At 39.8% G+C, this 27,539-nt stretch overlaps 2 protein-coding genes across 6 annotated transcripts; one reads left to right on the forward strand and one right to left on the reverse strand.

Annotated features, from left to right (window-relative positions):
- Nucleotides 1-565: 565 nt before the first annotated feature.
- Nucleotides 566-7,098, reverse strand: galk2 (galactokinase 2). Of its 3 annotated transcripts, none has more exons than XM_061821797.1 (10): nt 6,954-7,098; nt 5,538-5,626; nt 4,318-4,441; nt 4,139-4,232; nt 3,898-4,044; nt 3,723-3,821; nt 3,212-3,364; nt 2,855-3,065; nt 2,547-2,748; nt 566-1,225 (listed from the first exon to the last, which is right to left on the reverse strand). In XM_061821797.1, the coding sequence occupies exons 3-10, from the start codon at nt 4,401-4,403 to the stop codon at nt 1,018-1,020; spliced, it is 1,200 nt and encodes a 399-aa protein (XP_061677781.1). In that variant the 5' UTR covers nt 4,404-4,441; nt 5,538-5,626; nt 6,954-7,098; the 3' UTR covers nt 566-1,017. The 3 variants fall into 3 exon arrangements, with proteins under 3 accessions (XP_061677781.1, XP_061677782.1, XP_061677780.1); XM_061821798.1 differs by lacking the exon at nt 6,954-7,098 and adding an exon at nt 6,760-6,802; XM_061821796.1 differs by lacking the exon at nt 6,954-7,098 and adding an exon at nt 5,704-5,931.
- Nucleotides 6,051-26,963, forward strand: cep152 (centrosomal protein 152). 3 transcript variants are annotated; one of them, XM_061821794.1, is made up of 29 exons: nt 6,107-6,587; nt 6,732-6,829; nt 9,975-10,084; nt 11,238-11,298; nt 11,400-11,546; nt 13,727-13,871; nt 13,969-14,109; nt 14,600-14,739; nt 14,915-15,115; nt 16,521-16,668; nt 16,757-16,848; nt 17,425-17,588; nt 17,709-17,910; nt 17,983-18,087; nt 18,180-18,310; nt 18,386-18,514; nt 18,592-18,727; nt 19,358-19,537; nt 19,611-19,697; nt 19,758-19,871; nt 19,973-20,104; nt 21,501-22,142; nt 22,278-22,353; nt 22,451-22,618; nt 22,685-22,769; nt 24,070-24,152; nt 25,036-25,192; nt 25,776-25,879; nt 25,948-26,963. In XM_061821794.1, the coding sequence occupies exons 2-29, from the start codon at nt 6,743-6,745 to the stop codon at nt 26,637-26,639; spliced, it is 4,659 nt and encodes a 1,552-aa protein (XP_061677778.1). In that variant the 5' UTR covers nt 6,107-6,587; nt 6,732-6,742; the 3' UTR covers nt 26,640-26,963. The 3 variants fall into 3 exon arrangements, with proteins under 3 accessions (XP_061677777.1, XP_061677778.1, XP_061677775.1); XM_061821793.1 differs by having other exon boundaries at nt 6,051-6,153; nt 19,611-19,871; XM_061821791.1 differs by having other exon boundaries at nt 6,108-6,587; nt 19,611-19,871.
- Nucleotides 26,964-27,539: the final 576 nt, after the last annotated feature.

The following is a 27,539-nucleotide window of genomic DNA, read 5'->3' on the forward strand; positions in this document are numbered from 1 at the left end:
TGTTATTTTCATTTTATATGCCAAGCAACCTTCCAGTCAAAAACATTAATGTAAGACAAAACTTTGCATAAGATTGCATTTTTAGCCTCATATTATATTATATAGCCATTGGTTAACCTAAGAAGCTATTGATTTAGAACGTCTTGTTAGTGATTCATTTGTACATTTCATTACATTCTAGGAACACACCGTGATATTACAGCCAACATCATGTGGTACATGCCTTCATTTGGATTTTCAATAGGAGCATGTCAGACCCCAATCCACCTGGCTCCTGGTTCTGCAACCCAGTAATAAAGTGCTCAGAGGTCAAGCACAGTGTTTAAAAAAATGGAATTCCGAACCATCCCTTCTTGTTCAAGTTCAAGTCAAAGACGGCAAAGAGATGGAATGTAAGATGGAGAAAAACTTCTTCTTGCATTATTGGAAGAACTCTGTGGATGAGGAATGTCACACAAAAATTTCAAAATCTGAAAACATAACCAAGTGTTTGAAAGAAAAAGGAAAACGATCTAAAAAAAATCAGGTACTTTATAAATACAACTGTATCCACGGTCTATAATTTTATTGTTCTGGGTACAGTCAACAGTGGATCCATAATTCATACATATGCATATACATATCCATTCTCATGGTTCTGCTGTCAGAACCTAACAGGTTTAAGGTCACGTAAATCAATGTGTATAAAAATATAAACATATAAGAATGGGTCTATGCTGAAAATAACGTACAGTACTGTAAAGAAAAACATTGGCCCTGTGTCTTATAGACAATTTAAATATCCTAAAAATGTTCAGACGAATGTCGTCCTGGATATGTCACCCACTTCAATGTATTTTACCTTGTGTGTAATAGTGAAGCTTCATACACAAATTATTGATTGCAAAACACGATTAAAAATGTTTCCCTTTATTCCCCTGGAAAAAAAAAACAGGTTTTGAGTTTCATTTTTGCTACCTTTTTTTCAAGTTTTTTTGGTCCAAGTGAAAATATTTTAGGTAATGTTAGTGTAATATGTCATTTCTCGAGATAGATTGCTGCACCTCCTCCAGGCTTTGACACAAACAAACTTTGTTTTTCCATTGCTGCTCTACGCGGATCAGGGAGGTAGTAGGCTTTCCTCACTGCTTGCAAGAAAGACGGGACTTTGTCACTCGGAACCATGGACACAGCGCAGCCGCCCCAGCCTGCTCCTGTCAGTCGTGAGCCCACAGCACCTGATTTCCTGTTCGCGGGGAAAGAAAGAAAAAAACATGGGCAATCTATGGCTCTCTTTGTAGTGTGTTCAGTTGAAAAGAGGTTGAGATGGATTTGCAAATATTTGTTAGGGATTTCCCAATCCAACTTTTTCACCTGTGATCCATTACTATTGTATGATTACTGGTGCATATTGCAACCTTTTTTAGCCAATATAAGGCCGATCCGATATCAGCAATGATAATATATACTCATTTTGTAGTATGGAATGTTGGAAAAGGATTGATTAAAAGATATAATTCAAAATGGGAACATTAATCAGCATCAGTAGGTATGAGAAAAAAAAAATGACGCATTTATTATGAGCCAATGGATGACATAAAATAACTAAAAATACGAAAGTACTACTATTGAATACAATAATTATTTTAGAAAATCCTAAAAAAAATTCAATACAACCAATTATATATATATATATATATATATATATATATATATATATATATATATATACATACATTGACATTTTAACAGATTCAATGAAAAATAAATTGCAAACCATGAAAAAATATCCCTGATATGTAAAAATCCTACTTTTAAAGTGCAGAATGACATTTAAAGTTCAATTTAATGCTGTTTTACTGTTCACCTTGTTTGAGCATAGAAGTCAAGATCAAATTTCTATTATAACTCTACCCATCCATCCATCCATCCATCCATCCGTTATTTGAGTCACTTATCCTCACAAGGGTCGCAGAAGTGCCAGACCCTATCCCAGCTATCTTCAGGCAGTAGGCAGGGTTCCCCCAGTTTAGTTTCACAGCAAACTTCAACTGGAGTGTCACTAAATGACTTAAAACAGTCACTCTTATTTCATGTTAGCGCCTTGGCAACCTGCTGATGTTATCATATATGATCTGCATGCCGTCCGGGCGCTCTTGGCATGGACTGCTTGTATAAGAAGTGGAAAATCTAAAATTTTGGACACAGTCTGATCTGATCTTCTTTTTTTGCTAGCATCGGGCTGACTTCCAATCTCAAAGAGCTGATCTATATACCCCTAATTTTTGTAAACTATTTTAATTCATATTTTAAAGAACATCCAAAGTTCATTTAGTTTGTAACATTTTTATCAACAACTATAATTACACATTTTTGCCTGGTAATGTAATTGATTACAATGATATACATTTTGTATTTAAATTACAAAATCTCTTCAGAATTAGCTACTCGCTGACACTTCTGGTTAGAGAGATAAAAACTCCCACATCCAGTGTTGTTACAGAACTGAACTATAGTTTTCAAAGTTGAGGTGATATTTTTGGAGTTGGATGAGGCTTTGTACTCACAGACAGATGTCCACCAGTTGGTCCAATTCTGGGCAGCTGCACTCATACAGATCTCTGCAGCTCACATGGCTCTGGTTCATCAGGTCACCCAGCAACTGGATGGAATCAGGTGGTGCACAATCACACACGCTTTTAAAGCGCAGCACACGTGCAGCTTCGCCGTATACATGCTTGGCTCGTTGGTGTAGCTTGAAATGTGTTACTGTGAAACAAAAAAAAAGGAAAAAAGTGAAATCCCATGGATGTACCCTTCTCACTGTTTTTGTTGCAGTGTTCCAGATTTAGGGTCTCGCTCTTTATTTGCTCACCATGTTGAGTATTTGCAGTGAGCAGCTCTGTGGAGAACTGCTGGGAGGTGATGCCCAGAACCTTAAAGATCTCCTCTTGACTGTATGGCTCAGGATGTAGAACCTCATCCACCAGAGCAAGCATCTCCTCTAGAGATGCATTTATCTCTTTGGGGACCTGGGCCAGCTTTAACAACCCATTTTGGTCCAACCCTTTGGCTTGGGCCAGCATCTGCGTTCACAACATCACAGGCAAACTTCATTCCACATGCATCCCTTTATGTTTTTTTCTACATGTGGAAAAAAAAATACACTACACAGTATCTTGGACGTTTTTCAGATTCTAAGCAGCCATCAGACTCGCCAATGATTTTATACCTTTGTGGCGATCCGACACTCCACCACACGGATGTTGAAATGTGAAGATGCTGCTTTATTCATCTCCACACAGCAGTTGGATATCACAAACATAGCACCGTCAGGTAGTCGGACATCAGTGGGCCTCAAAGGTTCAAACTCGATCAGTTTTGCCTGTTGGAGGGCACATCACACACAACAAATTCAAGGTTTTTTTGAATGATGGGTCCAAGTTTAAAAGAGGTCAGTGACCTCTAATTTAGTGCCTTCAATTGACCTAAGAAACGTGTTTTTGGAATGCGGGAGAAAGCTGGAGTACCCTGAGGTGAGGAAACCCACTCAAGCATGGGGAGAACATCAAAACTCCATGTAGGGAGTCTGCAGCTAGTAACTGAACCAATGACCTCAGAACTCCGAGGTAATGTATCAACCATTCTACACTGTGCCTCGACTTTACTTAAATTACAATTACATATTGTATTCATGGAAAATCTTTAAAAATGCTTGTGTCTGTTTTAACTCCACCACATACAGTTCCTTTCTCTGCCAGGAATGAGATGGACTGATCCATGCCTCCTCCCTCTGTGCCGATGTAGCACTCACATTTGGCACATATCTCTGCAAGATCTACCTGAAAAACAAAGTAAGTAAGATGAGGAATACGTTTGTTCAGACGTTACGCTGATTATCAGTATGCTTAGGATTACTTTGGAGAGTGACTGCTGATTTGCCTCCATTGTTACAAGCCCAGCACAGCAAACCAGGGCACTAGAACTGGACAGGCCGGAGCTCGGCGGAACGTTTCCATCGACGACGCACGACATTCCCGGTAAACGCGTGATCCCAAACTTTTCCTGTTGTGAACACGAGCTGTTTAATGATGCGATTGTGAAATTTGGACAATACCTTTGCCATTAATGGACATTCTGATCAATATTCAAATCCTACCTGAATGCCTTTAACTCCACATAAGAAATAATAATACCACTTCGGGTTAGCTCTGTCGATAACTATTTCCTCTGAACAGGACACAGTGATTTGGCTGCAGAATACAAACGGATAGGAAGATTGTACATCAATTATACTTAAGAAGCAATGTATACATATGTAAAAGTTTGAGGTCTTACTTGTAAAGAGGATTTACATTGGCCAGCTGTATTGTCCCTGAATGATTCAGTGAGACGGCGGCAAAGACATTCTGTTCAATAGCCATCGGGAGCACAGAGAAGCCACAATAATCAATGTGCTCACCTGTTGCATTGAAGAGAATGAGGCAAAAAAGCAGAATGCAATGAAAACCAATATGTGGAGCCATATTAGGAAAGGGCTCACCAACATGGTGCCTATTCTAAAATAATTCACCAAAGTTGAGGATATTGTGATTTTTTTAAGAATGCTGTAGAAGTGATCATTTCAAATGTAAACACTTGCCGAGATTTTGAAAATTAACGCCATATCTTGCTATTCATCCATACATCCATTTTCTTTGCCACTTATCCTCACGAGGGTGGCAGGGAGTGATGGAGCCTATCCCAGCTGTCAATGGGCAGGAGGCGGGGGACACCCAGAACTGGTTGCCAACCAATCACAGGGCACATTGAGACAAACAGTCGAATTCACAATCACACCTAGGGGCAATTTAGAGTGTCCAATTAATGTTGCATGTTTTTGGGATGTGGAAGGAAATCGGAGTGCCCGGAGAAAACTCACGCAGGTGCGGAGAGAACATGCAAACTTCACACAGGCGGGGCCGGGATCGAACTCGGGTCCTCAGAACTGTGAGGCCAAGGGTGTACCAGCAGACCCACCATGCCGTCCTCTTGCTATTCAGTTATTGTTAAATAATTTTTGATAAGTATTGTGAGGAGTCATGAACATGACCAGTATGTTCATATTGATTGCTATCATTAATTATAATCACACCATAAAAATGATAAAAAAAACATACAGGTTACTGTCCATATACATATTTTTTTTAATATCGAGGCAAACTCAATTTATTCTATTTTTTCTCCAAAAGTGAAACTTTTATATTAGCACAAGCAAAGCAAAATATGTATTCTTTGTTTAAATTTTGATGATAATGGCAGAAACACAATAGAATAATCAAATCCAGTATTTCACAAAATTCTAATCTTGCAAGTGACTAACAAAAAAGGATCTTAATTGTAATGTTTACTTTCTGAAAAGTGTATCAAAGTAATAGGCCCTCCTTTTCCATTAATCACACCAATGGTTCCCAAACTTTTTTTTGGAACTCATCAGCGTTGTTAGTTAGTGAGTTAACGTACTTTACCTTTGGCATTGAAGTAAATCTATATCTACGACCAAGTAGACATGTAATTACCTATGAGATTGACTCTTCCGGGTGCACATGCATAGAAGAGAGGGGATCCTCCAAACTGTCTTTCAAAAGCATTTTTCAAATTTTGCAGCCTACAGAGAGAAAGAATATATTGTATTCAAAGGAAACACTCCAATCTCGCAGCTTCAGTGTAGTTGTAGATGCATACCTTTCGTCATCAACGACGGCAACTTTTAATTTAGGAGGATTAGTGGCCATTTTTTAAAATTACTTTTGAATAATAAATCGCATATGAGTGTGCTACTCTATCAAGCAGTACAAACTCAGAAAGCATTTGAGTCCTGGATCTTGGCAGCGATCATCTGACCACCACCGGATCCCGGATGCTGAATTAACTGTATGGGAGTCAGTTGTCAACCCCATGTATATGGTCGACGCATTCAAGATGAATACAATTAACTGATCCTAGAACTGTTGGAACTCAGCTAACCCGGAAACGTTACAAAAAGAAAGAGGCGTGACCGACCAATCGGACTGAGAAACATATGACGTCAGCGAATACTTCAGGATTGGCAGTCGACGAAAGCACTACACTACCCATAATTCAAGAAAACTTGTTACCGAGGGATGGCTGACTGTTTTTGCGATTAAAATAATGGTTTCTGACTGTTATTGACATGTTTTTTTTCCCGTGGGACTTTGAAGTTCAATTTATGTAAACATATAATGTTAACAGTATGTTGGTGCGATGTTATCTGCGTTAAAACGGATCACAGAGGTTTCAAAGCGGGTTTAATTGGCGCTAGTAGTGCGCGCGACTTTTCAAAAGACGGCGATCTTATGTTTCTTTTCTAAGCGGACGACCAACGAGAGCCACCTAATAGATCTTCCGACGCGAAGTGCTCAACGGTCCATCGACACGACCAATTTTTGACTTCGGCCGAGTTGTGTCATGGCAAAGGACGCTAAACTGGCTACTTTGGGGCTAGTTAGCTAGCTACGCTCCCCTGTAAACAATGTGGTCTGCATTTAACGGAAGTCATTTTTAAGGTAGAATACTTGGGTCAAATCTATTCGAGGGGGTGCCAAAAGGTAAGGTTGGGGGGGGGGGGTATACTGTCGCATACAAAATTATCACATTTACTCGACTTTTTGGTAATACTTTGTGGCAACTAAATTGCGTTTTACATTCATCCTCGAAAGTCGACTGCTGTAGTCTTGTATCTCTCCGTGCAGTTTTCACAGTCATGTCTATCGAGTTTACCAGAGATGATTTCCGAATTCAGCACGACGAGGAAGAATGCGACGAGGATGACCATGAAAGAGAGCAAGAGGTAGGCTACAGCACTTATTTTATAATTTTTTTTTTACATTTCTTTAACTATTTAGTGAAAATTTTAACATGGCTCGTTTAAATAACATTCTACATCCGTTGAACATAATGAGATAAATCCTTACTTTCTTCCAGTGTGCTCGTGGTACAAAAATGATCGTCATTGCACATTATTGGAAATAGAAAATAGAGCATCAGATACGTGTGCTTGTTTGGGAACTATTTGAGCGAAAGCACAAGTCTTTCACCTTCACAGTTCGACCGGTATGCAGGGTTGTTGTTATGACTCATCCCATCAATATGTTGCAGTCTAAGCTTGCGTTCCCATTGGCTTCTTCCTGGTGTGTCACTGAATTTAGCTGCCATGTGGGTAACCTACTTTCTCACGATGACATGTTTTCTTCACAATGCGTCCCGTTCTTAAAAGCAAGCATGAAAATTATGTTTCTGTGGGCTGTGGCAACAAGTCTTTTGGACTTTATTAATCTTAATTGTCTACTATTCGCTTCTATCTGTATGTTTTATCGACTAGCTGGTCAAGTGGGAAATATTTCCTGCCAGTAAGTGGAATGTTTCTGCTCCATTTAGCTTTGCTATATGTTATGTACAAACAAAAGCGTTTTTTTGTGGTTTTTTTTTTTCGTTTTTTGAGGAAGTACGTGAGTTCTGCTGGGAGTCGACAACATGCCATGCACTCATTGGATGTTTTTTTAAATTTTTGCCCTGGTGAATTTGGTTAGCACGTTATGAATTTGATTCGGTCTTGAAGTGGATACATGTTCTTCAAATTGGATAATATGGGTCCTTTGGTTGAAGACATGTTGGAGGATTTGAAGACTATTCAACAGTCCTTGTGGGAAGTAAGTATAGTTGGTTAATTTGTCCAGTCCCTTGAAGAAATCCAACATGTTAAGGATGTTTTTTTACAAGAATGATATCTATGTTATTATTGCAAAGGGCAAAGTTCTAATTAATGTGGGGACAATGATGTACAGTCTTTTTCTCACAAAAATAGTACCGCAAATGTTGTTTTATTCTCATGTGAAAAAAGCATACCTTATATTACCTCAGTTTAAGTGATGCTAATCCAAGGTATAAAATATGCAGACCAACCAACGCTTTCCAATCCATCATCACAGAGAAATAACAATGCAGTGCTCACTTGAATAACGGTGAAATAAGACTGTGTTGGTGATCTACCAAAGAACTCGATTTTTATTTTTTTATGAATGAATGAATGAAAGCTTTACTCCAGACACAGAGGTCCATATCACACGACATATACACATATATACTGGGATATATGATGAATGATGAATAATGAGACTATTACCCACCATACAACATGTATGACATGTTTAGACACTTTGTGAGATCATGCATATAAATATTAAGCAAAAAAGGTGACTCCTTGACGAACCCCATTCCACATATGGAATGGGTCAGATGTAGAATTGCCCATTTTACCGTCATGGGCTGATGAGGATATCAATATGCAAATTTTCTAAGAGGATAGCCAGGAACTCTTCTATTACAATTTCATAAACATTTTCTTATGATTCACATGATTAAATGCCTTGGATGCATTAAAAAACACAAACATTGAAGAGTTCAGTCTCAAAAGTACATATCAGTGCCATGTTTATAGTTTAAAACCAAATTTGTTGTTTTAAGGAAGAATGCACTTCTTCAAACAAAATTCTCTCCAATATTTTAGACATTATGATGGCCAGAGCTGATAGTCTATTATTTTCTGAGTGGTTGATCTTGCCAACCCTGTCTTTTATTACCGGTCCAAAGAGGATGATCATTATCAAACCAGGATTCCATGAACTAGACTTTTAGTAGACTCAGCAGAGGCCAGAAATTCTTTCCCGCATGTTTCTCATTTTTGACACTTACATTTTCCATGCCATTTGCTCTATTGTTGCTAGACATACTTATCAGTATATATTAAATTACCCCCATTCTACCCTCCCGGTTCCCAACACTATCACCATGAGACATTGGCAGAGGTAGGTAACATTATACATAGAAGCATGTGATGAGTACAGCACTAGCCATATCTTTATAATTAATCTTTATAGAATCACTAAAATCTTGTGCGTCAACAGCACATGCACAATGACCGATAGAGCCAAGAAGTGGAGTTCCAAGCCTCAGTGATGTAAGTAAAACTATTTGCTGGCATGTGGGCCCAGCTAGACAATATCAACCCGCTATCAGAATAGAACAGAATTGCAGTAGTTAATTACCAAGCAGAGAGTTGCAATTAGACACTTCAGAATTCATCTTGCTTAATACAGATCTAGTATATGCATTATCATGGATAACTGAATATAATACACTCCAGTCTGTTTGAATGCTTAAACTCATTCACATCGCACTCAAATCATGTACATGTAATGTCATTATCCAAGCCGATTATCCTCACAAAAGTTGCGGGAAAGCTGGAGCCTATCATAACTAGCTTCGGGCGAAAGGGGGACTACACCCTGAACTGGTTGCCAGTCAGTCGCAGGGCAGATATCGACAACTTCACTGAGCCAAAGGCAGGCGTGTGTATCACTACACCATCAGCTACCTCAAATCGTGTATAGACATTGAAAATGAAGAATATCATTGCAGTTGGCTTGGCTCCAGCTCAATAGTCCAACATCCAATCTGGTCATATTTATTTATTCCATGAAGTAGCAACGGTAGTCAAATTCCTTCCATGGGCAGTTTTTCTCCTGAGATCAGACTTTATTTATGGAGTTGAGACTTTGGAGGACTTGTCGAGTGAGAAACGAGTTATACACCGTATGTCGCAGCCCTTGAGAAGTTTTTCCCCAACAATACGGCACAAATTGTCTGGTTCACTAAGACCAACATGCAATCCACAGACATTTTGTGACCCAACAGAAAGGTCCATAAAAGCAATGAATGTTCATAGCCTGCTGGCTGTAGAGCCATAGCAGCATTGCCATATGTGCATGTTAGACTGCTACCACATTGGCCTGGAGACCAGTTGGGCACCTGATAACGGCTCGAGTGTTCCTGGTTGCGGAAATGTCTCTGTTTTGTTTCTCTGTGTTACTTTATCGCCTGTTGCTGCGCAACCATCATGACTCATTGCCTTGAGTTTTTTTTTTTTTTTCCTGCAGCTCAAAAGGCGCATGGATGAAATGTCAGATGACTTGCTTGAGGATGACGAATACATTTCCTCCGCAGAAGAGGAATCCTCCATCTGCAGCAATAAAAGTACCGGAACCAGGTAACACACAGTAATTAAATGGTCTCTCCTGTTGTTCCTACTATGCATCGAGATAATAATCAATAGCTGTAGTTGACTGAGGAATGTGTGTGTGTTTGTGTTTATATTTATATATTATCTATGCATATGCGTGGTTGGTCTCGCCCAGAATCAGCTCGGATATGCTCCAGCACGTCCCTTAGAATAAGTTCTATGGATGGATGGATGAATGGTTTATTTCTGTGAATAAATATTGACAAGGTGCAACATGTGCTGTTGCAAAACAGTGATTGGTCGACATCAGGTGAGGAGGGTTCTCCTTCAGATGTCACACTAAAGCAAAGCAAAGCCAATTTATTTATATAGCGCATTTCTTACACAAGCTAACTCAATGCGCTTTACATGATTAGAAGCTTTCAAACACATAAAGACATTTGAAAGAAACTAGATGGACGAGATGTCCTAAAATCTGCTGTAACATGGTAGACTTTTCAATTTGGTGTTGTTGGCCCAAATCATTGTTTGCGGTTTACGTCGCACTAGAAAGATTTGTGTCGTTCTTGATTAAAATTGGTCAGGTCCAGTCTTGGAAATCATCCATGATAGCAAATCGGGCCAGTAACGGGGATAACATTTTCTAGTCTGATCAGGGTGCACACAGCAAGGATTGTTGAATGCATGAAATTATAGATATACTAATACATAAATAGTAAAATTTATTTAGAAAATTAAAGATTGATTAAAAACAAAAGACTCCTGTTAGGAATGTGCTAACGACAACAGTATAACAGGGCATGGGAATGGTTTTAGCTTCACGTCTGGTTTTATAGTTACCTGCTCAAGTTTATAGTAAATTTTAAAATGAGTTAGACTTCACACAAATAACTATTTATACTTATACTTCTGTGCTCTGCTGAGTGTAGTTTTTTTTTTTTTTACTGAAGCTATTATAAACTGTCACAAAAATACTGTACATGGGGAAAAGAAAAATGGGTGCCGGTTTTCACACCAGAAGTATTTTTTACCCATGTATTTTTTTTACACATGGCGATATATATTGCAGAGTTACAAATAATTGCTTGATTTTTTTTTTCCAACAGCAGATACTGTGTACCCATCCCTTGTTCTTAATAGGTAGTTTTGTATAATTGTTTATTTTGGTGTCTCTATACAGCCCACAGTCCAAATGGACTCGTCAGCAGTCGAAAGACCCCAGGCCACCTTCCAATGAGCAGGCATGGTGTTTGTTTGTTTTTCATTAAACATACTGGCAGGCTTTTTTTGTGTTGTATTTTTATTCCAAAAGAAAATATCTACTATTGATGTCTCTTTAAAGAGCTATGAAGCAGACTACAATCAACAATCTCGTGGTTTTGCTTCTGAGGATGGAGGAGTTCAGATCAATGGTCACCAGCGTCCTGCTCAGCCTCCCCCTCCGGATCGTATTTGGAACCAGCAGTCACAAGATTGGCAGTTCACCCAGGTAGACTACTCACACAGGAGCATGGTAACAGAAAAAGCTAGAGGCCAAGAAGTTTTCCACAGATGAGCAACAGGCTCTATACCCACTCCCTCATGCTAATAATATTGTAAATTATAATCGTGAAGAAGCCGTTGATAAATACAGCTACAATGACCACAGCAATAATCCCACAGTGCGTGTTCAAGTAAAGTCAATTCTGTCTGGCTTCTATCAATTTTGTAGGCGATTAAAATCATAGAACCGGTTGAAGAGCCCTTAAGCAAGATACCCATTGTCCCAATTGAAATATGCACATTGCTCCCGTGTTTTACCACTAAGGGTGGGCTTGTTGTGTTTTGGTATACCTGTATTTTATAGACCTTTATAACAAGTGTCTCAAAAGGCTTGACAAGCCCACAGTTCACAGAAAGTAACACCCCAATCCATCTGAGTTAGGATAAACTCAGAGGAACCCCACTTTGGGCTAAAAAAATAAAATAACAGGAAGCATCCTTACAGATGGAGGGATCCCACTCCCAGTATGATCAGGCGATAGATGTCATGTGGAAAACGTTATTCACATGATGCTGTACAATGTTAGTTTAAAACGCATGAGTCAATCTAATAAAATGAGGCGCTGCAGGTTGTCATCTCCTAGGAATTGGTCCAATGCAGATCTTGGCATTGTAGCTCGATGCAGAAACCTCCACAGCAACAGCATCACTTTGCTCAATGCCACTGGGTCTCCTCTACAAGAAGGAGACTGGGTAGGGACCGAGAGATGCGGCAGTAAAACAGATCATAATCCAAATTTTAGGGCATAAAGCATGGCAACGCACTAATTTCATACCGTGATAGTGTGTTGTTAGGAGAAAGTCTTAAATCGAGATTGAAGCATTTCCATAGATTTAACAGCTTTCATTTCTGTGGGCAGGGTGTTATATTAACACAGTTTGTTAAATGGAGAAGTGTAATATAAAACAAACTATGAATATTTCTTTTCTGTTGTGTGGGCTGGTGTTCACCAGAAAAGTGCCCATACTGTAATTCTTGGTCCCTTTTTAGAAACATCTCCTGGGCAGTGCGTTTATATGTCAAACTGCAGATAAATTATCAAGAAGCACATAACTGGCCCTCACATTATTCGGGAACCACCAATTTTGATTTTAACAGTGGGAGAAAAAATGATGTAATTTCTTACATTTCTTCATAAATTGGTTTTACAATGTGGTTTGATCTTCATCTAATTCACAAGAATAAACATGGTAGCTAAAACTAATATCACATGATACATTATGCTTTCATATTTTCATAGAAAATAATATGCATTTAATATCTTGTTGGCTCTCTTTTTGCAGCAATAATCTCAACCAGACATTTCCTGCAATTGCAGAACAGATGTGCACAAACATCAGGATGAGTTTTGGACCATTCCTCTTCCCCATTCCCCTAAAACTTGTGAAGTTCAGCAATATTTCTAGGCTGGTTGGTGTGAGTAACTCTCGAGGTCGTGCCACAGCATCTTGAGATACTGAGATGTCTCTTTCCCTGAAACTCAAGTAGCACAAATGGAACACTTTGGGCAATAGTGTTTTACTTAAATATTCAATAATTTTTTTTCACCAATGTACTTGTTGTACAGTATTTTAGAGACATTTGAAGTGCTCATTTTACATTTTTAGAAAAATCCCTAACTCTTGGGATGCTGTGGCATGACCTCGAGAGCTATTCATGCCAGACGTGAGGAATTTGTAAACTACAACAATTTTGCAAAGTGGAATGGTTCACAAATCCATTCCGAACATTGTTGACATCTGATCTACAACTACAGGCAATGTTTCGTAGTTATTGCTGTCAAAACCAGTTGTTAAATCCAATGGTTCACTTATTTTTCCTCATTGTCCTGTGAATGTTTATTTTCTGTGACATTGTGTGATATTTTCTAAAATATGTCAGCATGTTTTTTTTGTGGCATATGTTTAAGCAGATGTTTATTGTTATGATATATATGATTTTTATTGTAAGAGGAGTTTACACAGAAATCTAACAAATTCCAAAGTGTTCATCATTTTTCCTCTGACTGTACATACCCCGAATAAAGATTCTCGATTTTAAAGTGCAATAAAAAGGATTGATTTACAAAAAAATAATTACAGTGTGATGAAAATTGACAGACTGACTGTTCTTCTTTGACTCCAAAGTCTGGAGCAGTGGAGCGACATGTGGAAGACTACACAGCCCGCTACAATCCTCATGTTCCTCCGCGTCAGATGTTGAACTCGCAGACCACAGACCAAGATGGTCCATTTGATCAACTACAGAGAGTATTTCTCGACTCAACACAACGTACGTCTGCATCCCTCTCCATTTCACCTGTTTTTAATTCCAGTTATGCTTTTAATGAAGAATACAGATGCAGATCATTAAACCCCTTCTCTATTAGAAACCGCTGAGAAGGAGCAGCTTGCCCAGCTGCAGATCTTAAACAAGGCTCACCAAAGGCAAATTGAGGACTTGGAGAAAAAGCTTGAGGATTCAAAGCGTAAAAGCAGATACCTTGAGCACCAGCTTGCAGTTCTCAAAGGTATTTTGTCTTAGCAGTCTTTACTTTGACCGTTGAGTTTTGATGATATGCTGTAATTTGCATCATGACAAGTCAAAGGGGTCTTTGTGGAATTTTCTAAAAATAATGGAATGAACACAGAACACAAAAAAAAACGCAATATCCCCTGAGCCCATTATCGAAGTTTAAAAATTCAGCTATGTTGTACTTGGGTGGAAGTGGCCATTCCACCCAGATGTGGCATTTTGACAGATCATCATTGTTAGGAAATCTTGTCATGTTACAATTAACCTCTAATATGAAGTCAGTAGAAACAGTAAGACTGTTCTTCTATACTTGAACCTTTTGAAGAGGAAACAATTTAAACTTGATATTACATTAACTAAATCAATGGTTTTTTTTTTCATATTGATATCTTCCCCATCTGATGGCTAAAGTTAATCTCACAGTCAGTAGATACTGAAGGGCACTACAGTACACTATAATTAAGTCTTGATTTATTTATGCATAGATGAGAAAAATGGCTATGCTGCGAGTCTTAAAGAGTCAAGTCGCCACCACGAAGAAGCCAAAGAGCGTGCAGTTAAATTGCAAAGCAAAGTGAAGGCGCTGGAGGAGCAAATCCAGACCTTAATTGCGAGAGACCAGGAGGTAAGACGATGAGCTCTCAATAGTATATCTTTCAGTTATGTTGTTACATTTGAGAGTTGCTCTTAATAAAGCTGCAATCAGTCATAATAAACTCTTTTTGCGTTTGTATAATTTGATGCAGTGACACATTTTACAACTATCAGAAATTTTTCATCTGAAGTTTTAATAATCTCAGAACACAAAGAAGCAGAGGGTGGCCGAGGCCGCTGTTGACAGTATGAAGCAGCAGATGTTGGAGCTGTGTCATTCAGACACTCTGACCAAAGCACGAGAGCAGCACGACAGAGATGTCACTGTCATTAAGGAGCAGCACGAGGCCGCACTGTTAGTCTTACAGGAGCAGCTTGACGCGCGATCTCAAGCTCTGGATGAACAGGTTTGAGTTTTCTCTCTTGAATAAATGTATTTTTATTTATTTTCTTTGGTTTGGTTCTAACGGAGTTCCTTGTTTTAGCAATCCAAATTAACTGCACTTAGTGAAGACCGAAAAATTTAAGGGCCCACTTGCAATGCGATTAATATGAAAAGAAAATAATCCGTTTTGTCTTATTAATCATTAGATCCCTACTACAATGACATGTTAGATTTGAATGTTGTAAGGGGCTGTAGTGCTACACCCTGTGAAGGAGGGACAGCACTGGATAGGAAGAGGACAGGGGGGAAGCATTTAGGACAGAGGTAGTGGATCGAGCTCTTAAACTGAGGTGTGGTGGGAGTGTCTATGTAAATTGTAAACATCTTTAGAAACTGAGTGCAAGTGAAGGAATACCCAGAACGTTTGGATAGTTATGATTTATTTATCGCAATGAATGAGTGGCCCCACATCAAGCGAATAAGTCCCAGAGGTGATTATCTGACCATCCAAGTGAATTGACACTGTCTACCCTGCACAATAACCTTTAGAAGTGACTTGTAATTGTTGACCCTGGGGCCTGGCGCAGCCACTATATTATGAATATATTTTCTGTATCCCTTTATCACAAGCGTCAAAAAGGGCTTCAGAGCCCCGCAGTTGACAGTGATTGACGACATCTCCTAATCCAACCCACCTAATCTCACACTCCAATTCATATTAAGATCGGTTTGGAGTGTACAGTCCTGTACTTAATTTGTTCAAGTTTTGATAGCACTTGAACAGAGCATACACACAATATGGATGTTTTGGGATACGTAGAAATCAGATGGGAGCTGAAAATGGAGGAAAATGTAGAAGTAGAGTAGAGGCAATAACATCTGGCGTTTGGTCTTCAGGGAAGACTTTATGTTGTTTATTCACACAGAAAAACATTTGTTAGGGCAGTTGTTCACAAAGTGTTTTTGGTGTGCCCCCCATTTTGGAGATGAAATTTTCAGCATTCCCCCAGCTTAAAGTTTTTCCACCTGGGAGGGGCAGGGGTTAAAAAAATCCCCCTTCGCGTAGTAATGAAACGTTTTCACGATAGTTGATGGTTTCCCCGTGCCCCTCTGTCATAATGCTACATCCCCCAGTTTGAAAAGCACTAGGTAAGAGTGAATTGAGGGGGTTACCCGTACTTAAAAAATTGATACAAGGGTTAAATTGATTTTGCTCAATGTGTGTTTTAATTCTTTTCTCCATATTGTTTATTTCCTGAGTTATGTGTTGAAACTATCTTGCATATACTAATCAATACAATGCATGATTTGGTGATATCCAGCGAAAAAATACATTTCTAATGTCTTAATACTTACCCTGAGACTGATTGCTTTAATATGGTTTGTCCAATAATGTACCTGCCCTTCTCATCATGACATACTTTCAGATGGATACTAGTCGTAGGTTCCGTGAGCAGGTAAAACAGTTGGAGCGGCAAAGAGAAGAAGAGCAACTAGACCGAGGCAGAGTGGTAAATGCACTCACTCAGCGTCTTGAGGAAAGTCAGCAACAATGTGCCAAGCTGCTGGAAACGAGTGAGCCAAAACAAAACTGTCGTATGAATGAACCGCCATTGTTAAACCTTTCGTTTTCTTGATGTATGAAGTTTTGTTTACTCTCCAGGTTCTGTGCAGGAAATGAGCAAAATCCAGATCCAACTACAACAGGCTCAAGCAGCCAAGGTTCTAAATGAAGATATGAACAGAGTCTTACAGGTTTGGCATTCAGTGTTATCACTTACGGAGTAGCACTTAAGCATGTCTCTAAAGGATGCAAAATATCTGATAAAAGGGGGGATTCCCAACAGAACTAATACTGTATGGCAGAAATAAAGCTTGTGTGGGTTATTGTGAGGTAAACGAGAGCAAGTGCTGATAAGTACAAAGCTCTCAAATGTCGGGGAATATCCAGAATTTGTTCTGGAAATTGCTAAACGCCGACCTGTTCTAGCCTTAACGCTGATTACATGTTTTGTAAATGAATTCAAAGAAATAAATGCTATATTGTGAAAAGAAAAAATTGGCACATCCACATTGAACAGTTGCCCAACCACCCTTCTTTTGGCTACTATTGCTGATGATGCTTGACGGTGATTGAGTACTTTAGCAGAATATTTATTTTAATTATTGCAGAAAACAGCATTTTGAAAAATTGCAACACAAATGTCAACAATTGCTAAAAAAATATATACATTACTATATATTTTTTTCTACAGGAATAAATGCTATACAAAATGTTATTTATAGTATTTTGGACCCTGTCCTTATGTTTTTTTTTTTTTCAACTTAAAGGAGGATCTTGCCGACTTGAAGGAGCAGATTATGCTATATGAATCTGCTTTAAAGCACGGCGTTATTGCACTGGACATGAATGGTGACTGTGAGAACCAACTGTCTGAATCCTATTTGTCATTAGGCTTGAAGAAAACCACCTTTAAAAATGGTTCTCTCCACAGGTACTAGTCCAGACAGTCATTTTCAGCATTAGTCCTCATTCTCTCCTTTTTTTTTTTTTTTTTTAAATTAGATGAACTTTAAAATATTTCTCAAATACTTTGCTTCCTCTGTATTATCAGCATGGCCTTGGCCAACCTGTCTGACTCAAAGCTGCCAGAGGATGAAACTTTGCGACAGCTAAAAGTGGAGCTGCAGCGTTGCTTGGGGTGTTTAAAGGCAAAGCGGCAGAAGTTCAGTCGTTTGCAGGAGGAACTGCAACTGAGTCGGGCCCAAGTGACCGAGCTGCATACCCAACTAGATGAAGCAAAGCTCAGCTTATCGGTGAGAAGTGTGATTAAAACCTCCACACTGAAATGAATGATTCAAGTTTCAAAGAAGCACGCATGTCTCTAGGTAAGAAAGTCCAGCCAGCTAAAACATCCGAACTGTCCTGCAGAGGACCAGAATGAGTTAGTGAAACTAAAGGAAGACAAAAAATGCTTGCAAGCTCAAGTGGAGGTTGGTTGTCAACAATTTTTCAAATGTTCTGGTTGTATGTGTAACATCCAAATAAATAGATTTATTGTTGTTGTTGTCTTTTCCTACTCTAGGCGCAAGAAAATAAAATAATAGCGCTGCAGCAAAGTGAGGAGAAAGTCCGATCTGCTAACTTGGAGGTCCGCGTCCAAATGGAAGCCATGATCAAGGAGTTTGACCAAGAGAGGAAGGAGGCTGTGGAGCGGTAAGGAAAAGCAGGAAATGAAATGTTTTTCTCTTTTGGTATCTATTCATTACCAGTGTCTCTTTTCTAATGGAGATCTGAGCGGATTCATCAGCAGCATTGGGATGATGTGGTGAACAGAGTCAGGACAGAGCTGACCTTGGAACACAAAGCTCAGGTTGAATATTTGACTGCACAACACGAGCAACACACCCGGCAACTAAAGTATGTCCCCATTGTGTCACTTTAAGCTTTGTACTGTTTTGAAATGGGCAACACAATCAACTTTGGTTCCTCCCCAGCACTCAGCTGTCTGAAGCAAATGACAAGCTGTTGGATGTGCAAGATTGTTACATCGCTCTCTGCAAGGAAAAGGACCTGCTGGAGGAAAAAGTCCAAAATAGAGAGAGGGAAGATGCACTGAGGAGAGGAAATGAGGTATACCCCGGTCATATACTTTGTTGCCGGGGCATAACATGAATACATATTTATCACTGGAAAGTAATCAAATTTGACACAAGTATTAATGAACAAAAAAAAATGCAATTGTTTACCTTCCTCGCTAACAGAAGAGAAAAGGCAGAAACAAAAATGGCAGTTTGCCACTTCTTCAGTTCATGTCATCGACACCCCTAGAAAGGGTAAAGCACCTGTTATTGAATGACTGTTAAAGTTTATGATTATACCAATGTTTTTGCTACACCTATGTGATCTAATTTTTAATTGTACCTTACGGGAGGTATTAATTTTCCCATTATTTATAATTGTGATTGTAGTTCACACACTATGGCAATAGTATTTGTTGAGTGCAGTGCGAAACACTACATGCTTAAAATGCTTTTAAGACTCCTTTTAATGTATTTTCAATAATGACTGGGAAGACTGCAGTAAATAAAATACATTTGTGCAACCCAAGATTAACAAACTAAAATGAAATAATGTAGTGTTTTGATTCTACACGGGCACATTACTGATGCTGGAACAAAGATTAAATGAAATCGGTTTCACTACAAATTAATGCATGACATTTTATATATTTTTGATTTCTCTACACTTGTTTCTCGACAGAAAAGAGAGGAAAGTAGCACCAATATAGAGAAATTAAAGGCTGAAATGGAGGCACAACATCAGGCCTCTATAACCCAACTGAAGGTTTTCTGGTCCAAGGAGAAGGAGGCTGAGATCCAGCAGCAGGTGAACTCTCAAGTAGCTTTGGCCAAGGCTGCTTGGGATGAAGAGCACCATCGGGTAGGACTGACTATCTTTCTCAGAGCCCTAATAGCAAGTAGTACACTGATATTTGAGCTCTGATTCTGTGCAGAAGGAGATGATCTGGACACGGAGGTTGGAGGAAGCCAGGCGAGAAAAACAATCAGAGACCACTGACAGAATGTGCCAGACAGAGGAGGTGGGGGTTAGCGGCTTGACGATTACTGTTGAGGATTTGAACTCCAGGCTCTGTGCCCAGAGACAGCAGCTCCAAGTGGAAGCTGAAAAAGTCAAACATCAAGCAGTAGAAGAAGCCAAGAAACAAGTCCAGAAAGAGACTCACGACAAACATCTAGAGGACTTGGCAAGTCAGGTTGGTAATCATACAGTGTCATTACTAAGGTTTGTGAAAGCAAATTCATCAACGTGTGTCAATGCACATTCTAGAAGTAAAAGGAAATGTGCTTGTTACAGGTTGAAGGGGCAGTGACCAGGGCCTATAACCGCTGGATTGAGGATTTGACTTCATTACCGGAATACCAGGCCTCTCTGCAAACAGAGAAGGAGAACTGGGAAGAGCTACAGAAAGAACACATGGAACAAAAGGTAAAAGACATTTGAATAAACCAACAACATTTTAATAATATAACTACTATCGCTATCCATTTTGTTTATAGTCAAAAGCGTACCAGTCAAAAGGTTTTGAAGCACTGCCCGTAGCATGAGAGAGGATGTGTAAACGGTTATATAATTATACATCTGATTATGTATTCAGAATATTTATTCAAAGTCCCACAGGGTCTGACATTAACTGACTCGGATGGCGTCATCTTGACCCACCTCGCGGACACTGGCCGTACTGGACCACTCTAAATTGAATGAATACACACAATGAAATCAACACATTCTTGTTTGAAAATGGGGCGTTCACTTTCAGCAATGAGCCATTCTCCCTGCTTTCTGCTGTTTGGGTTCTGTCTGGGAATGCTCTGTACTGTTTTGTTCCACACCGTGTTTCAAGCTTTAGTTAATACCTAACTTGAAACATGGTGTAGAGGCACTCTGACACTAATCTTCACCTCCGCGGTTGCAAATAACTTCTGACGGTTATCGTTATCGCAAAGGGATGGCATGGACGGCGAAGCCATCCTAACCGCGAAACTATTGTTACATGTCGTCTGGAAAAGCCTGAATCAAGTGCTTGGCTGATACAGTAGACTTTTCACAGAAGTCTGGCTGGCTGGAATCGCATTACAGCGGAGAGTAATCGCTTTTAAATATCAAATTGTCAGTCAAAGTAATACGTGTCTGGAGAGAAAAAATAATACACAGCTGAAAACTGGCATTGAATTACCGGTAGTACAGTACCGCTTATATCAACCAAAAGAAGGGTCTATTAAGGTTTAAAGTGTATTGATATAGTGTACTCTACTGTGTGCTGAGTTTTAATTTAGATTTTCTAGATCTGGACAACATTCTCAAAATTACATCTACAATATATAAATTTAGCTTTACTTAAGGATAATAAAATCCATTCAGAAATGCTTGACTTATTTAAAATTACCACGAAGGCCTTAAAATTATACTGTGATATGACTTTTCTGTAGATAAAACTACCCTTTCAAGTGTTAGGTTTGTATGTGCTCTGCAATTGTCTCAAAGCTGGTGTACCCTTCCTCACCCCCAAAGTCAACTGGGGTAGGCCTATTACACAGGACTTTTCATAAACAAGTATTATTAGCAGTTACCAAAACATCTACCATTTTAGGCGACACAGTTTTCTACTATTTTTGCCATCGTTGTACGACTTTGTCTTTTCTAGAGAATATGATCCTCAATCTTCTGATTGGTTCAAATGGCCTTACAATTTTTTATTGTAGCAGCATATACTGTACAACTTTGTAGTCTGTGAGAACATTTAATTTGGGAAGATATTTGTTTTGAATTCTGTGAGAGGAAAAAGTTGAAAAAATATTTCTGCCACTTGTTGAAAATGTGCCAGGTAACCCAGGCTCTGAGGGCAGCAGAGGAGCAGTGGCAAAAGCAGCAAAAAGAACAGAAACATGGTCAAATCTCTGGGACGGCTGAGGAGCTCCAAGAGAAGTTGGTGACGCTTCAGTGTCAATTGGAGCAGTTAAGGAGGGAGCAAGCTGCTCTACTGAAAGCTGAACTAGGTGGAGCGAGAGCAGCCTGGAAAAGAGAGAAGCAGCAAGAGATCTCTGTTGTTCAAAGTCGCAGTGACCAAATGTACCAAAGCAAACTCCAGGAGCAGCATAAGAAGCTGGAGTTGGCTTTGCTGCAGGCCAGAGAGGAGACTGATCTCCAAAAAAAGGAGGTGCTCCTGCAAATGGAGGCCAAGCTCAAGAAGACCATCCGGGCTAAAGAGGACGAGTGGAGATTTCAGCAAGCTGAGAAGGAACACGCCCTCAGACGACAGCTGCGAGAGGATTTCCTTGCGGAACTTCAAACTGGCCTGGCGGAGGTCCAGACGCATCTACTCGGGAGTTCCTGGACTGTTCAGCAGAGTGTTGAAGAGAGTGAGAGAAGCCAAATGTCAGAAGGCGACATAACGCACATGATTCAAAGTTGCTGCATAGAAATCGTTGAGAAAGCCGTGTCCCAGGCCAAGAAGGATTGGAAGAAGGTATGATTCTATCCGTTAGTCATCATGCATTTATTGACTGTTCCGCCAAGATTTAACAGTTACCTTATCCTGCATGATTCGAAACATTAAAATATCAATCAGGTTCTTTACAGTTTTTTTTTTCTTTCTTCATAGATAAGTGAGGCTCAGCTGAGCTGTGTGTTACGAGAAACACAAGAGCAACATGAAAGAGAAATTGACAAGATGCAAAGTAGGAAATCCTTTGCTGCTGTTTCAGTCGATTGAAAGTGAAATATTTCGCCAATAATACATTTGCGGCACATGACACTATACTCTACCCAATATAGACTCTTTGGCACAAATGGCAGGGCAGGCCTGCAGCAGGAAGGAGTGCGCAGACACTACCAGTAAGATGCAGAAGAAAAACCAGGAGCTGCAGAAGCACTTGGAGAAGGCTTGCCGTCAGTTCCAGCACAGTGTCCGGGAACACAAGACGACCATGCAAAAACTCAAAGGTAATGATAAATACAATGACATTGCATTATAGCTTGTTTGTTGTTAATCAATACATATTACCATAGATGAACATGAGAGCAGATTACAAAAGGCAAAGGAGGAACATCTGCTACAACTGGAGGAAGTGAAGCTACGCAATGAAGCTGCTGGGTTGGTGTCATTTTCACTGGTTATTGCCACAGTACCGTACAAAAATAATGCATGTAAATATTAGTGGCAAATATTTCAGTATTACGTCAAACAACCTTTAGAATTAAGACCGTAAGAATACTTGACTGAGAATAAATCTTTTCGAGCATTTGCATAGACAGAATATAGACACGTTGAAACAGGAAGATGTTGTATTTTCATGAATTCGTCTCATTGGGTTTTAAGAATTTGCTCACGCTCAGGACACTTCCTGGCTATATCTGTGCGGTGTGAGCGATTCTTTACATGAGCTGTAGAAACCACCAAAAGTCAGTGAGATGTTAAGTTTGTCATGTTTATGGCGATTGTGATCTGTGTCATACAACACAGATCTAAGAGCATCATTACCTACACTATATGTTTTATTAGTATATATTTGTATATTTTTTATTTTGTATATTTTACACCACAACAAGGAACACTTAAGTGATACTTACCAACTGCTACATTCATGAACAGGCACGTGGAGAGAGGGACCCCTAGTGGTGTTCTATCAATTAGCTATTTTGCCCTGAATGATAAAAGTGCCCTCTTGCCAGGAGCCGACTTAAATAATATATTTATTTATTCAGGCGGCACGGTGGATCTGTTGGTAAACATTGGCCTCACAATTCTGAGGACCCGAGTTCGATCCCGATTTCGGCCCCGTCTGTGTGGAGTTTGCATGTTCTCCTCCCGTGCTTGCATTGGTTTTCTCCGGGCACTCTGGTTTCCTCGCACATCCCAAAAACATGCAACATGAATTGGACACTCTAAATTGCTCTTAGGTGTGATTGTGAGTGTGACTGTTTGTCTTGCTCTGCCCTATGATTGACTGGCAACCAGTTCAGGGTGTACCCCACTTCCTGACCGTTGACAGCTGGGATAGGCTCCCGCACTCCCCGCGACCCTCGTGAGGATAAGTGGCAAAAGAAAATGGATGGATGGATGTATTTATTCATCAATTGAAAAAAAAAATTATCAATTCCCCCCAAAATTATTTGGAGATCTGTTTGCAAAACATGTGTTTGACTTCCTCAGAGACTTATTCGTCATAATGGAAATGGTTATATTTTACAGTATAGCATTTTTTTTTTTTTACCATCTCCCTCCGAAAATGTCTGTGGATGTGTCTGAATATGTAGTATACAATGTATATGTTTCTGTGTTGTGATGCATCATGTGAGATTTTAGATGCACCATAATACTTTTTTTTTTCTCACTCACTTGTGTGGATTTACTTTTGTTTCAAGGAAATAAAGTCTGATGTTGTCCTTTTCAGGACTTTAAACCATCAACAAAATCTCAAAGAAGGCTTGGAAGAGATGAAGCAGCAATACTTAATGACTGTTGAAGAAATCAAAGGTTGGTGAATGAGGTATTGTTCTTTTGTGATCCAGCAGCTATCAGTGGACCAGAAGCAGAACCTGGTTGGGAAGGTTTTCACACATTTTTGTGAAACTCCAAACATGTCTTGTTGGGCCTCTTTGCCCTGTGGGACTCCTGAGGCTGATGGGTATTGCTGGCCTAGCGGTGGTCGCTCAGGCAAAAACCTGCGAGTGTGAGAAGAGTTTAGCGAGGCCATGGAGAATAACTTCCGGAAGGCTTCGAAGAAATTCTGGTGCAGCATCTGGTGTCTCGGGATGGGGGAAGCAGTGCTGACTGAATTTGACTCGGTATTTTGTGAATTGGTGGAGAGTATACAGTACTTCGAAGACCTCCTCAATTCCCTTCCCTTGCTTTCCCATGAGGAAGCACAGACTGGGGACTCTGAGGTGAGCTCTCCTGTCTCCTCTGGGGTTGAGGACACTCATGTGGTGAAAAACTATTCACTGGCAGGGTCCCGGGATCGATGGGATCGGCCCAGCATTCGGATGGTCTCTGGATGTTGTGGGGCTTTCCTGGTTCACGTGTCTCATGAATAATCATTTTCAGACAAATTATCTGGAGGTGAAACTGGGTAATTTTACATTGCGGCCCTTAAAATATTTTACAGCACACTAGTGTGCTGTGTGTAAAAGTAACTTTAAAATTGTTACCAGATACTGTAAGTTCTCCCTGTGGTTGACTGGCGACCAGTCCTGGGTGTAATCTACCTGTTACCCAAAAGCACCTCGGATGGGCTCTCGCTCCTAGTGACCCCAAAGAAGATAAACTGTCTAGAAAACTGATGATTGGATAATATAAACCAACATTTACATATTGTATACATGTGTCTACCCAAGCTCACCTCTTCTTTGTCTTGCAGGAAACATTTTGCGCTACGTCCGGGAAAGCCACGAGCGAGCAGCTGAGATGATCCGCACCGAGGTACGACGGGAGAGGCAGGACACTGCCCGTAAAATGCGACACTATTACCTGACCTGCCTGCAGGAATTGCTGGAGGACAGCGGGAAGACGACGGGGTAATACACCACTGTTCTTTGTTAAATCACTGCCTTCTCAGGGGGAAAAAGTACTTACACTATTCTTACTTATTACAGTAGAAGTTAGGCCTGCACTGTATTTTCTTTACCATCATCATCGCGATGTGTGGAAATCATACATTGTGATTTCTGGATTTTTCTTTTAGATTTATCTCTCACAGTGAACATGCACCTACGATGAAGATTTCAGACCCCTCCATGATTTCTAAGTGGGAGAACTTGCAATATAGTAGGGTGTTCAAATACTTATTTTCTTCACTGTGTCTGTGAAGCAGCCTCGTCGTACAACTAGGGAAACTTCAGACGAACAAATTCCTTTTGATCGACTATTTTGTGTCTTCCAAATACGATTTACTAAACTATTGCTAATTAAGTTAGCCCGGACGTTCTATCTTTCGTTGCTGTACCCAGTAGGGGTCTGGATTATTGAGGTACTTTACTTTGTCTGCGTTGGCGTCATTCAGTTTGTGCTCACGTTACACTAATGGTTAAATTCACATTCAGTGTGAACAGAGCATTACTTCGCACCACTGAATTTTGCTGATCTTTATATCTTCTGCAGTGCCGAAAAGAAAATAATGAATGCCGCCAGCAAGTTAGCAGCCATGGCGAAAGTACTGGAGACCCCCGTGAAAAATAAATCTGGAACGAATCGCAGCTTACCAAGTGAGTGTTTTGCTAAACTTGATGGTTTTTGATCACTCACAATTCTAAAACTCTCTTTGCTTTGACAGCTTGCATGACAGTTGTGTCCACCACTGGCCACAATTTAGCGAGTGTAACAGATTTTTCGAACCCATCGATTCTTGACAGAATGGGGGATAGAACCCAGAGGGAGAAGATGTTGGATATGGAGCGCAAAACGACTCTTGTGCAGACTAAACATGCGAACAATCAGGACGTAGAGACCTGTGAGTCCTCAGCAGATGCACAAGTCTGCCCTCATAAAGTGGCTCCTTTGAGGAACAAGACCAGGGAAGTGTACCTGCAGGGAGGACAACCAGACAACCACTTCCATGGCGACCCGCCAAACAAACCCTCTCTCACGCAGGAGGTTCCGGTCAGGGATGCTAAACTTACTCGCTGGTACCTGTCCAGCAGCGAATCAGATGACGTCCAGATCCCTCGACTGCCCTATTCAGAAAGGAAAGCAGAGTTGGCAAAGGCGTTTTGTGACTTGACTGAGTTTGCTTGTCTCACCCCGGATGCGTCTGACTTGACCGTTTATAATGATATCGCCCAGGAGACTAAGACCCAGATGCAAACTTTGGCCACCAAAGCGAAGGTGAGCACGCACAGAGAACCCACACCGGGTTCAGAGGGGGAAAAACAGCGTGGCGTGTGTACTGGGCTTCTGTTCTCCGAGTTGAGACAACAGCAGGACAGCGGCTTTGACAGCCCGTTTAACAACCAAAATGAGGGATAAACAATTTGACCGACTTGGGCTTGGTTTCATGGTGTACAAAAGAGTTCAGGTTCAACATTTCACTCAAATTCAAATCCATTATTTTTAGAAAGATGGTTTTCATCCTCAGGTGTCTCCATGCTTGTGTGTAAATGTTTCTATATTTCAAAATTTGCAGGTCAACATTCAGTCATTATGTATTTAATATCTTATTCAGTAGAAGAAAAGCAATGCTTTCTGTTCGACTATTTTTCTAATTACCATGTTGTGCCTTTTCTAGAAGATATCGATTTGTGTTCTATTTTAGTCTTGTCTATTTTATTTTAATAAATGATTTTATGCCAAGGTAAAGAGAGTTTCATGTTCAAATTACAATTTATTTATTTTTTAAGCAGGAAGGTGTGAAGGGATATGAAAATTTTGGGGAAAGAGTTCTCTTAAATAGGATTATAATGGTACAAAAAACAATTATAACAAGTAACTCAAAAATGTTTCTCCAATGAGGAAAGGAAGGATGAAATTAAAACATGAATTAAATGAAGAGGAGTATCAGTAAAAGTGTGGTATCGATCATCTCTCATCTTAATACTTTTCCCAATATAGTTTATTTCCTGAGTCCTGGCTCCATTGAACTATTTGTCATTTGCTAATCAATACAATGCTGTTTGTTACTATCCAGTCCAAAAGAGGATTTTTTTTTAAACCTGTGTTCAAAAATGTTCCTTCCGCTTATTAAGTTTATTTTGTTTGTTTGATAATGCAACTGGCACCGTGGTTATTTTGATCCAAGTAAGGTTTCAGATCAAAATTGCTATGATTAAAACAAAAAACAAATCTGAGATCGATGCTCATTATAAAACTTATAATTCTTACATTGACCAAATACAATGTAATCTTAAATTTGATCCCGTTTGCTGCTTG

This window comes from Syngnathoides biaculeatus, chromosome 6 (genome assembly GCF_019802595.1).
Source record: "Syngnathoides biaculeatus isolate LvHL_M chromosome 6, ASM1980259v1, whole genome shotgun sequence".
In the NCBI taxonomy this organism is placed as follows: Eukaryota; Metazoa; Chordata; class Actinopteri; order Syngnathiformes; family Syngnathidae; genus Syngnathoides; species Syngnathoides biaculeatus.